We start from the raw sequence: 13559 nt of genomic DNA, 5'->3' as shown, positions 1-13559 counted from the left end.
AAATGACCCGGATAAAGGAGGGGCATTTGTATTCAGTCTGTGTAGGACGCGCATGAAAAGAGGCCAGTTTATAGTAGTGCGCCATTGATCTTTTCTTTTGGTCTGCTTTGTGACCACAAACGTGTGGGCATCAAAAGATTCCCTCCACTTCTAAAGTTAACCAACATACTGTTCTCTTCATTCCGTTTTGACAAGATAAAGTAGACGTCCCGTACAATATGCTGTTACATGTGAACCAGTTTTATTAAAAGCTTTAAATTGGCAGATTTAAGTGTTGATTGCCACCAAGGCCCTACAACCGTTATTTTCATGCTGTTGCTCAAACTGCGTAATCTGGATGCTGAAACAATAGTAGGATATTTCCGTGTATTACATTACATAACATAGTTCTACCATCGATAGATTTTTTTCAATAGTTAAGACTGGATTAATTGACCATGAAGTCATGATTAAAACAGACTGCAATCGAAGCACAGGCATGTCAGGCGTGTCAGAAGACAGTAATTGCGTAAAATGTACCGACAACTCGCGGTCACAATTGTGGTGTTATTTACTAAAGCATTTAATCGGTATGAAATTTGCCCGAGGTGCTCTGGTGTAAGTGAGCTTTCAGGTGTCTTTTGTCCTCTCTGGACGCCACGTTATCTGCGTTTTCACGCTTGGTTTTAACACAAGACCGTGAAGCGGTAATTTTAGGAGTCGTGGCATCACAACAGTCGCCTGTCTTGTCATTCTGTGCCATAGAGTAAAGATTTCACCGCTGATTATTCGGTATAATTTCAATTAGTGTTGGCTCTCTGGGGTCTACAGTGAAGGAATGCAGTCAGGCTTTAAAACTGTTTCCCTCCAATAGCACCTCACTTCTCTTAAAAGTCGTATAATGTCATCATCTATCCATAAGAATAGCGTAACGAGAAACTTGTGTCTCAAGTAGACATAATAATGCAAGTGCCATTAAATGACAAGTTAAGTGTTTGTTTTAAAAAGGGCTCTTGATCCACTTTTCAGCCCCAGGTTATTCATTAACCCTATCGGACCTTTGTCATGGATGCCTGCCGGCGGGGACCTGACAATGCTGCTGTAATAATTGGACTATTGGGGAACTTGTTAACAACAATTAGTGAAGCAATTATGCAATTACTGCAATAAACTATTTGAGGGAAACTGAGACATTTGCAAGCCAATTGTTAGTCCTATACCAAACGGTATAATATGCAGACATACAAAGGTTATCTACACCTTCCATTTAGGCTACTTTATGTAGATTGTATGTTTACGAATAACAAGAGATTACAAAGAAAACTATGTTTAAGCAACATGCATGTTTATGCTAGCTATGCATTCTGATGGTATCAGGCATTTAAACATGACATAAGTATACCTGTGTTGTAAACTGCAGGTCATTGTATTTTGCGGAATATAATTTAAAAATTACCAATCTTGTAATCAATTTCTTCCGTATATTGTAAATGTATGCAATAGGCTACCATGTCTGCATGTCATAGTGGAGCGCTGTTACAATATGCAAATACAGGCCCATAATTTGGCGCACCGTGAGCGGAGCAAATCGATGTACCGCCTCCATTCAGATGGACCCGAGGCAGTACTGGCGTGACCAAAACGCTCATTGTGAGTAACAATGTCGCAGTAAAAAGAGCAGGTATGTCGACAGGTGCACTGGAAAAATATTAGAAATAAATACAGGATTTCCTGAAAAGCCACGCGACGGACCTGTTGACGAAGCTCTGATCAAACATCAAATAGAAACGGCATCATGAATTTCTATAGACTGGTCCTCGGGTTATTTAAAGACTTCTTACTTTGGTTTGGGACTACAATGGGCGCTCTTTGCCCGTTTGTGCCGGGGTTACCGCATGAAAAGAACTGGGGTGCACATTAACATCGCTTAAGGTTTTCTCAAGGACCGAAATGAACTGACTGGAAAGTAACTTTATAACTCGCTGGAGGATGAAGCCTTTGTCGAGCTCTAAACTGAAAGACACAAGTGCCTAACAAAAGGGGAGCGCCATTGTTAAACACTAAAGCGCATGGGTATGGATGCGCCTTGAATTGCAAAACATCTGCCATTTACTCTGAACCACTTGAGCAAGATTTGAATAAGAATAACCAAGCACCCTTAAGCGAACCGTTTTTCACCGTGCGTAAAACAACAGTTACCAGGCATATGACCAACGCGGAAATTAAGCGTTTGGTTTGGAATAAAAAAAAACAAATAAAAAAATAAACATCAGAGGTAATTATTTAGCTTTTTCTGTGTATTATCTTACTTCAGTACCTCAGACTCACACTCCTGATAGAGCGACACTGTCATCTTCCTAAATTACTTGTTTGCAATAATAATATTAGTTTCTGTGTACTGAAAAAGTTGTCTGAATGTAGTTCGCGTGACGGCATTTTAGTTTCAGTTTGATGGATTAATAAGTAAGAATTAGACTACATATATGATATCCATCTCTTTACGCACAACACCAGCCTCTGTAGATCAAACCCACCGTTAGTTTTGAACAACAGCACACGGACTAAACATTAACTCCAACTAATCGTCATTGCTGAAAGGGGCTCGACTGTGTTGACAGTGAGTCGATGTAAAGATTTTCAAGTCCACTCAAAACGTTTTGGTCATTAACTATTATCTTTGTTAAAAATCACATCGATAGTCTCATAGACAGGACCAACCATGTATAGTGGTGTTTCAAATAAATTGCGACTCATTCTCAGCATAATTAACTGCGGAAGTTGGGCTATGGCTAAAGTTTAGGCAAATAGGAAGCCAGATCTCTCAACAGCAGCATCCCTGAGGGGCAAGGGACTTGTAGTGTATTCATTGAAAAAAGACAATTTTAAAGGCAAACCCCATATGGCCACCAAACGCAAATGGCCTTCACTTAAAGTGCATTTTGTTTTTTGCTTCTTTTTTTTTTCGCAAAAGGAAGGACCAGTTGCTGGTCAAGTTTTTCCCAGGGGTTTCCCTTTCTCTGACCAAAGTGGAACATTGAAAGGTACAAGTGAAAAGCCATGGGGCGTTCCTCCGATTATCCTCGCTCTATATTTTGTAAAACAGAAATATGCGTCCCCTGGCAGAAACGCTGCCTCCACCGATTTGAACAAAATAACAAAAAAATAAAATAAATAATAATAACAATAATAATAATCAAGTCATGTTAGTCGTTATAGAATACAAACAATTTGCGTTCGTGTAAGTCTCGGCAATTTAGATATAGTCGTTTCCAATATTTAGACTAATTTGAATTTTAAACTATATCAACCCCTCATCTTTAAATAGGGTTATTTTAACATTGTAACAGGCTTCACAAATCTTGAACATCTCCCGATAGGATTAGTCTGGATCAATACGCTGAAATTCTGCGTGACAACGTGTGTGGCGAATGTAACTCTAAAATTGGTATGAAATCGTCAATTTGTTGGTGTCAGCGTTCAACTCTCCAAACGCGCCATATGCCATGCTAAGTGGCATTATTTACCAATTCGTTCCTAGTTTCACGGTCCATCCTCCCCTTCTCCTTGCCAGAAAACTGAATAGCCACAACGAAATGGCAATTTACCCTCTGGAATGGTCCCATACCCCCCGCGGTAAGGCTCTTTCCGTTTCACTTTGTGGGGCACCCCATCCTTACTGAGCATCACAGCGTGAAACTTTGACTTTAAAATGGAGGCAGAAATTGGTCGACAGTCAGCAGCGTAGCTGTCGCATCACTTGGGTCCATGACATAGGCTACTGTCAGGAAGTAAACCTGTCAAAAAAAATCCTAAAAAAACGTTGGCTTCATCTCAAGGAATTAAAGCAGACATGGAAAATACATGGTCTGCGTTGCAACACCACACATGGACCAACACAAGGGTCATCACAATAGCATAAATTAATAACTAAATTATGTGCAGTACATCACTTTCATGCTCTGAATTTGAACTATGTTAAATTGCATTGTATCTAATCTATAAAATTCAGATCCCTGACACACACACACACACACACACACACACACACACACACACACACACACACACACACACACACACACACACACACCACTCGCAGTCCCACAGATATCAGTCCACCATTATTTGTGAGAAAAAACTTATTTGGATCTATGACCAAATAATCAATAGAACATCTGGCAAAGGCATATCTGTATAGGCATTTAATGCCTCCAAATAAAACACTGTTGTCCCCAAATCTGTAATTACAGATAATTAATTTCCGAACCAATGTAGTTCCAAGACTGAACAAGAAGGTTGGCAGTGAATAGGAAAAATTGGTAACTTCAGGTGGACCCATAAGTGGTTTGATTCCCACTGAGGTAACCTGTTCCAGATATATGTTTTAATTACTAAACTATTTCTGAATTAATAAGGTGCTTCTACAAAATGGTACCTGTCACAGCCAGCATTACCTGTGATTATAGAGGTGGAAGTGCACCATGCAGGCACAGAGATCATTTTTAATTTACACAAACATTTACTGAGAAAAAAAAATCTTTTCAAACAGTGGAAACAGAGGCAATAAACACAGATAACGTCCTGCATCAAACCTGGAAAGGAAGTTAATCATCACTTCATACTTTCATTAAGACTTAAATTGCCTATATGGGTACAGAAACAAACTGACATGGACAAAAACAAACATGCCAAAGCAATACAATACTGAATAGCATTATTTATTGCTCCAGTTTTTTATTACTTCAGTATGAATTAACTGTTGAATTTATATTTCAACAAAATGGTGTAAACAGAATGAATACACTCTTAATTTTTTTTTTTTACTTAGTATTGTTAGAGCTGATTTTACCTTTAAACTTAATTCAAATCATTCCGTTTCTTATATCAAAGTCTAATTTTTAAGGCAATGTCCCCATGGAGAATATGGCTTAATGGTCGCACTGAATGGGTGAAAAATGTAACAGTATGTTCAGTATCAGGCTTTGACTTTGATGAAAACTGACATTAGAGGAAAAAAAGTCATACAAGTATATGGTGGAACTGTAATCTGGCCTGTAGACAGCATCATTGTGAAGTGGTGCCATCATGTGGTGAGATTGGTGTTACAGCAACCTTAAAAAACGAACAAAGAAAAACACACATTCCATTTGTTTTTATTGAATCACCTGTTTCATAACTGTAGTACTGTACATGTACATAGACATATCTGAATTACAGGGGCTTAACAGAATTAACTTTGTTACTGAATGATTGTCACTAAATGCCCTAAGGCTGTTAACAACAATAACATGTAGCCTACATTGATAATTCAGTGATAATGTAATCCTACCTATTTTATAGCTTGTGACAATGCAAGTACTTATTAATTAATTAATTAATTAATTAATTAATTAATGAATGAATTAATTAATTCATTCATTCATTTTTAAGTTGAATTTCAACCCATACGTATGTGCGTGACGATTTCATCTACTTAATTTAGAATTGTAGCATGGATGATTACAATGCTGGTCAAGCAAGGGAAGAAAAGTCTAGCAAGAAGGTACATACAATTGTTACTTAATATTCAATTATCTTGCTAAAGATGGGCAAAAATGATTATCTAGACAATTTGGAGGGGAACCAAGTATACACTAATGAAGTCCAAACCACTTTGCAATATCATTAAACATGACTTGATTGTCACATTCAGAGTAAGGCAAACACCCACCGTGGGCAATTGTAACACAAGTTAGAGCGATGACACTTACTCTGAACATGCTTAGTATGATTCTCTCTCTGTCTATGGAAAGGTACTGGGATTGTTTCACCTCAGCATAAGTTTTCAACAAAAAACTGATTTTGAGGCATGAAAGTTACTTTTTTGGATGTACAGTTTTTTTCATTTGCTGTGATGCTCCAGATGAGTGCAAGTTTAAACTTACATTAATTGTATTAATTGTATGTGCAAACTATTCTCATATAGGTGTTGCTAGCTTGCATACAAGTATTTATCATGGCTGCAAAATCGGGGGAATTGTAACAACACAATTGCCTTAAAGCCACATGGCCTAATGTGAGCACCTTTTTAAAAATAAAATGATTAGATATTGACAGAAAGGGTGAATATTATCTAGCCTATGTCTGCAAGTTCTTTTCTTGACCTGATCAGCTGATCCATGTTTTTGAGTAAAATATACTTTAAACTCAATTAAAAAAATAAAAACCTAGTTAACACTATAGTTGCCTAGCCTGCAAAAATAGAAATAGACTTTTGCTTTGAATGGATATGATGCCTAACATTGAAAAGAATTTGAACTATATTCAAAATAATCTTAAGTAACATTATTACATATTACAGCATTGATCTCAGTACTTTGAGGTGTGGTTTTATTTAAGATATAGTGAGTTAATAGGACTTTTTTCAGTGTTACAATTGCCTGACTTTTTGCATTCAATTTAATGTTAGTCTTGTCCTTATTAGTGTAATATATTAATTGTATCATTAATTAGTGCACATTTGTTTCTTGTATCAAAAGATGACTAGTGTATTTCTAGTAGTCTGTGAGTTATGAAGGAAAATATAATTTATTTTTTACAATTGCCCTCGGTCTCCTTGACTACAGATATCAGCCATAGGCTACTTAGAATATTTAGCAAAGTCTTCTGTTTAGGACTGCATGTTGCAACCATCTCTGAATATAGACGACACGTGCCTCTTGTTAGACTATTTTATTGTTTCTCATTGTTTTTACCATATTTCAAGATTGTTGTTGTCAATAGATTCCTCATAAAAAAACATCTGTATCTGAAAAAAATTAGCAGACAACCCTTAAAAGATAGAAGTCAAAAAGACAAATATTCATTCCTATTTATTTAACAGAATAGAATATCTTTGTTTATTGTAAGAGTTTAACAGGATTAAGAGTTTATTACAAAATGCTGCATTGCAAGTATTCAGGCGTGGATTGGCCATCGGGAGTACCGGGCCGGTCTATTTGTGTGGGCTGAATACATTTTTATATATATATATATATATATATATATATATATATATATATATATATATATATATATATATAAGGCTGAATAGGCTCCACTCAATATTTTTATTTTTTTTGATCGGCCTGTAAAGAAAAGAGAGATCAAATCATTAGCACACTTGTGTGTCATTCATATGAAAACTGACCATTCACATCCTTGGTCTTTGACCGACCAGCCCACAGAGAGGAGAGAGATCACATGATTGACCCACTCGTTTGTCTCTCAGCTGAACACTGGCCAATCACATCCCACTATGACCCACTTCCATCATCCTACCATAGAGAGGGAGCACATAAGTCCCGCTCCCAACGGAGGCGAAAGTAACTCCACCAATTGCCGACAGCTAGCTAAGAACACGAGATTTAAGCATGTCCAATTATTTTAGCACCCTTTGTCTACCAGAGAGGACAAGTTATCTGTTAATAAACTAATGTAACTAGTGTATTAGCAAGCAGACATAGTACTATAACTCTCTGATTTATCCACATTCCACTATAACACAAGCTATATGCTGTGTACAAAATGCAGCTTTAGTTTAACTTACAGACTTGTCACCTCAACCTTTAGCCATCTTGCCATCAGGAGCCAGGCAGCCTTTTTGAATCATTGAGTGCATAATCATACTATCTTTCTTACCACTCAGTTAAAGGTCCCATGGCATGAAAATATCACTTTATGAGGTTTTTTAACATTAATATGAGTTCTCCCAGCCTGTCTATGGTCCCCCAGTGGCTAGAAATGGCGGTAGGTGTAAACCGAGCCCTGGGTATCCTGCTCTGCCTTTCAGAAAATGAAAGCTCAGATGAGCCGTTTTAGAATCTGCTGGTTATGAGGTCATAACAAGCAAGGTTACCTCCCTTCTCTGATTTGCCCGCCCAGAGAATTTGGCCCACCCATGAGAGAGAGACATCATGGCTTTCAAACGAGAAAAGTGGCAGTTGGTCAAGGCCACACCCCCACCCTCCACTTTGCCCCCTCCCACTCTCCTCCTCAATAGCTTCAGACAGAAATGGCACATCCTAAGGAAAGCTCATTGTGGGACTGGCTCTAGTGGCTGTAGTTCTGCGCCAAAGCTGAATTTCGAGAAAGAGACTGCAGATACAGTATTAGGGAACCACTAAGGCCTATATAAAAGCATCCAAAGAGCACCATGTCATGGGACCTTTAAGTGAGAGTATTACGGGCTGGAATGCAGGGCTCAAAATGAACTTTTTGTCCACCAACTAAATGGCTAGAGAATTTTAAAATTTTACTTTTTTTGGCTGGCGAGTCAAGCAAATCTACCAGCATTTGGCTGGTAAATGGTGCTAATATTGAACCCTGTTGGTATGCACAAGTGTTGAAGAGGAGTGCAAGAGCGGTTGATGTCCGGCTGATTGTGGTGGGCTGGTCTGGGTCTCTAAAGTTCAGGGCTGACTTTCTACCCCAGGTTCCAGCCCTGTTTGAGGCCATTTTTATGTCTGTAGAGACACATACTGGAAGCTGCTATTGGCTGATTGTTTTGGTATAATTCTGAATGAGGCCTTGGAAGTACTCCTGTGTGTTTTTTTCGGGTTGAAAAATTATGATGTAGCATTTTGGGTGGAAATACCACAACAGAAAGGAATAGAGACTGGAGAGAACTGCCAGAGCGTTAAGAGTTTGGATGTACTTGCCACGGTACAGAATGTATACAGTGGCAAACATGATCCAGGTGAGGATCAACAGGAGCAGGCAGAAGGTTATTGCTTTGGCTTCATTGTAATTTTTTGGGAGGTCTTTTCCCATGTAGGAGAAAATAAAGCAAAGGGAGCATAAAGATAAAAGTAAAACCACAGAACCAAAGAATGATTTGAGATTAATATCACAAACAATTATGATTTTGTCTGGGTACGAAGAAATGTCATCATAGGGCTTGGGGGGGAAATAAGTATAGCCAATAAGAAGAAAGAGAGCCTGAGTACCAAAAGCCACAGTGATGACCAGCCATTGTCCATGATATTTCATCCACCAACTGTGGAGTTTGGGGAACTTGGCGGCCATTTTGAAAATGCAAACAATTTGAAAAGAGCGCACAACAAAACATGCTAGACAAACAGTGTAGAACAAGAGAAACGGTAAAAATCTTAAGATACAAAAGGCAATTGTTGGCTTACCAAAGTAAAAGAATATACTAAGACTACACAGGCTGAGGCAGCCTAAAATCAGGAAGCACATTGGTCCCCCAGCAGATCTGACAACAGGTGTGTTGTAGTTGATGGCAAAGAGAACAGACGTGGCTAATGTGAAGCCCACCAAGGCCGAGGCCCCGACCATGATCAGTATAGCCCCACTGTCTGTGAATGGGATGTACTCCACCACCCGCAGATTGCATGATGTACTTCCTGCTGCTGACCATTCTGTCTCCTTACAGTTGATGCACTTGTAGGGTTCCTCTGTTTTACATGAGAGAAGGACAGTCAATAAAGTTAAGGTTTACTTTTGGAAAAATACCAGACAGCTGAGGAAGCAATGTTACCCTTTTGTTTAATCTTTTATATTGTATGTTCTCTTAAGATTAGTGTTTGTTCAGTTAAAACTTGCTTTCATTTTTTATAGTATTAACTAGAGGTAATTTTAACAAGAAAGCAATGTATTGCATGATGAAATGCATTTGAAGATGAAATTATCCGTCATCTCCAATCAATGCCAGCATTGCTTTTACTCATTTTCTTCCTCTGATGTATAATTATTTACCTGTGATGTTGACATAAGTTCCAGTTGGACAGATTTGACAATCAAAGCAGCATTTGTGGATTCCATTTAGCTTTTTTGCATATCCTTTATGACATTCTGGGGAGCACAGTGAAGTAGGCACCTACACAAGACATAATAAGTGAAGCAAAAATAATACTAATTAATACTGTTAAGAGTGGAGGTTTTGTAACCTTCATCTTACAGTTACAGAAACTTTGCACACATCCCTGCAAATTACACCACGAACAACCATGTTTCTTGATGTTTCTGATTTTGTGATTTAAGCCTGTCACGGCTATTAACTGTAACTTTGTACACTGTGCACTCAACCAAAAATAATATTTATATACTGTATGTAAACTGTTGATATACTGTATAATGCTGCACATATAATAACAATGACATAATAATAATAATAATAATAATAATAATAATAATAATAATAATAATAATAATAAAAATAATAATAATAATAATAATAACTTACTTTTCCCTTTGTGTACCACTCAATTTTGGTACTGTCGATGAAAGAACTGACCCATGGGTGAAAATCATAAAAGCCAATTTCCTCTGCATCAAGACTTTGGTTCCAGAAAACTATAGAATATGATCCAAACTTGGGGTCCCCATTGTCATCAAACTGAATTATTTGATTTAAAAGTGTGAAGTTTGATTTCTTCAGTTCTGCCAGAACCTGATGTGGGTACACAACATTCAGATGACCATTACATCCATATGTTCACAATCAGTGGTGGAAGAAATACTATAGATCTTTTAGTTTAGTAAAAGTAATAATACTGCATGTAGAAGTATTACTAAAGTAAAAATACAAAAGCATTAGCATCAAAATAGACGTAAAAGTACTCATTATGCAGAACGAAGAATAATAATATATATCATATTATGTTGATGCATTAATGTATTCATCACTTAAATAGCTGGTAAAGGTGGAGCTCATTTGAATTACTTTATATACTGCTTGGTATCTTCATCTATAATAATACATAATGTATTAGTACATTGTATTTTGTATTAATAATCTGAAAAGTAAGTAAAGCTGTCAAATAAATGCAGTGTAGTAAAAAGTATGATATTTCCCTCTGATATGTAGTGGAGTAAAATTATAAAGCAGCAGAAAATGGAAATACTCAAGTAAAGGACAAGTACCTCAAAATTGTACTTCAATATAACACTTGAGTTAATGTACATTCTACCACTATTCACAATTGGCATTGAAGGTGTTGATCAAGTAGTTTTCCTTTAAAAAAAAAAAAAAAAAGGGTAAAAATCTAAAAAAAATCTTCTACATCTATTATATATAGTAACGAGGCAGACTAATAATATGGTACCTTCTAAAAGGCAGTCAGAAACATACATGAGCAAAATCTAAATACTAATAAATATTATTGGTATACTTACCATGTGTGGGTATACTGTAATATTGTCATTACATCTGCCAGATCCACATTGCAAGACATTATGTAAAGCATGAGCGATGGCATGTACAGCAGAATAAACAGGAAAAGAGTAAGATGGATCCACATTCAAGATTTCTTCTGCCCTTATGCTGCTGCAGTTGCAAACCTGATTACAAAACTCCTGCTCTCTTGCATTTTCAAAATGAGTCTGGCTTTTGGAAGAATAGATAAACTCCCTGAAACCAGGTATTGACACTACAGGCTGAGACACTCCAAGTACAGTTCCAATATTTTTGATTTCTTGTTCCTTGTAAAGCATCTTGTCTAAAGACCATCCCTCATCTGCTATCCACACCTTGTTTGTGACATTTAGTCGTATTGCTGACTTAATGAGAGCTTCAGCAGTCATTCTTGGAGCCAAAACAATAATGACATTTATCCTCTGTGCCTCTATCTGTTTGAATATGGGGGAGTGATTTGTGTTGTAGTTGAGCGCTTGGGTGTACGCCATGCAGATCTCAGTGTCCTTAATCCTCTTTATGAACAATTCCAGTCCATCTCTGCCATAATCATCGTCACTGTTAAGAAAAGCAACCCAGCGCCAGTTGAACTGCTGCACAATGTTAACAATCACTTCTATGATGTCTTTAGTGGGATGCACTGTTTGTAGGAAAGATGGGAAATTCTGTTTTGTTGAAAAGACAGAACTAGAAGCTCCATAACTGACCTGTTAAAAGTTTAAAAAAAAATATATATATTTTTCAGTGAAAGATTTTCAGATGTAACATCAAAACTCATTTTACAATTAATAAAAAATAATAATATAGTAGATCTGTTTTTAATCACTTTGTCTGCCAATTTTTTTTTAAACAAAATACTTTGCAAACTTACCATAGGAATGAGATCTGCCATGAACAGTGGGGCTACAGTCATGGACTGAGTGCTTGTAAATGGACCAACCACTGCCATCACTTTGGACACATTGGACTTCTGTGCTTGATGATCATGTAGTTCATCCCAAGGTTGGATCAAGTTGTTGACTGAGATAAGTTTGAGAATATCTGGAAAATTGTATCTATCTGAACAGTGATCAAAAATCTCATAACCGAGAGATACATTTGGCAGGAGGTTGGTAGAATTATTTATTTCCTCTACAGAAAATCTCATCATCTGCAACATTTGATAATTTTGGAGAAGGAAGGGTTGACTGTGAACAAAAAAAGTACAACAGGAAAGTAGAGTTTACGGACTGTGGAATTTCTTGGAATTTACACAGAATTTGTTTCAGTGGGGTGTCAGAACCTCTTATATGCAACAGTTTTGACTGAGTAGCAACTAACTGGGTCTAATGTTTGTGCCAAAGCTCTGGAATGAACAAAATATATCTGTTACACCAGGCGTTCTTCACTAGTTTTTACTTTGTAAGACTCACCTGGAGCAGTCAATGGCTTCTGGTCTATCTTGATAAAGAGGGACAGTGACATGATGAATATTAAAAAGTCCACCTAACAAATAATCTCCTTCCAGCTGAAACTCTGAGGCTGGGACAGTGCATTGAGCCAAGGCGTGTAGAAATGTTCCCAGTAGACATAGCGAATCACAAAAATGTTTCATTGTTGTAGCTACCGACCTGATGGGATTTCTAATGGAATTTGCCTCAGCCTTTAGTAAGTTATGAGACTCTGGTGATGGCTAAGCCCCCGTGATCATTTCCATCCACGTGGGAATGAAATGCATACCAATAAATGGTTGAAGGAGAATACACAAATCACCATGCAAAAATAATAAAAACTGCTGCTGCAGAGTCCCCATGATATGTACACAAAGGGTTGAACAGTCATTAGCAAGAAAGTAGAATGCCTTAACCTTGAATAAATCTGGTAATCCATTTAAACAATTGAGGAGTGCAGGCGCTAATGGAACCAAAGGTGTATCTCGTAAATTACTCCACTAATAATGCCCGGAATGGGACCAAACTTCTACAGTAGTACAAATGTAATGATTAAATAAGGTAGTGTCTCCAAACTTACCTCAATTATAACCTGTCTCCTGCTAGTTGTACTACAGCACTTGCTTTTTAAAAATAAGTAAAATTAATACATATTTTTGTTGTATGTTGTCTTTTTGGTGTTGTAGTTTGTAGACTCATCTTACTGCCGGTAGTGGTAGCAGCAGAGTAGAAGCCATCAGGCAAGTGTTATTTAAATAAACTCCTGGTGTACTTACAAACTTTCCAATGCCTCGTTTTAGGAGTACAGAACCTATTTGTACTACTGTAAAGGTTTGGTACCATTCCGGGCATTATTAGTGGGGTAATTTACGAGATACACCTTTGTTTCCATTAGCGCCTGCACTAAGCCGTTCGGCTAATTTGCGCTAACTCGACCAAAGTTAGACCAAGGGAAAAAAGCTTCTGGGGGGGTG

At 37.4% G+C, this 13559-nt stretch overlaps 1 protein-coding gene and 1 long non-coding RNA gene across 2 annotated transcripts in view; one reads left to right on the top strand and one right to left on the bottom strand.

The window, feature by feature from the left end:
• The window catches only part of LOC114558699 (uncharacterized), a 28557-nt gene that overhangs the window by 7094 nt on the left and 7904 nt on the right, over positions 1-13559 (top strand). The window lies entirely within an intron of this gene.
• On the bottom strand, positions 8488-12749 carry LOC114558695 (taste receptor type 1 member 1-like). Its single transcript, XM_028582851.1, has 6 exons — positions 12568-12749; positions 12027-12342; positions 11137-11862; positions 10205-10411; positions 9718-9838; positions 8488-9416 (listed from the first exon to the last, which is right to left on the bottom strand). The coding sequence occupies exons 1-6, from the start codon at positions 12747-12749 to the stop codon at positions 8488-8490; spliced, it is 2481 nt and encodes an 826-aa protein (XP_028438652.1).

This window comes from Perca flavescens, chromosome 7, assembly GCF_004354835.1.
Source record: "Perca flavescens isolate YP-PL-M2 chromosome 7, PFLA_1.0, whole genome shotgun sequence".
NCBI classification, from domain to species: domain Eukaryota; kingdom Metazoa; phylum Chordata; class Actinopteri; order Perciformes; family Percidae; genus Perca; species Perca flavescens.
This window is presented reverse-complemented; position numbering and strand designations above follow the sequence as displayed.

Excerpts from the sequence above, each read along its gene's own strand:
- LOC114558695 (XM_028582851.1), bottom strand. The coding sequence starts at position 12,749 with ATGAAACATTTTTGTGATTCGCTATGTCTACTGGGAACATTTCTACAC. Across the intron at positions 11,863-12,026 it reads TGGCAGATCTCATTCCTATG|GTCAGTTATGGAGCTTCTAG; the intron begins GTAAGTTTGCAA and ends AACTTTTAACAG. Across the intron at positions 9,417-9,717 it reads AACTTATGTCAACATCACAG|AGGAACCCTACAAGTGCATC; the intron begins GTAAATAATTAT and ends CATGTAAAACAG.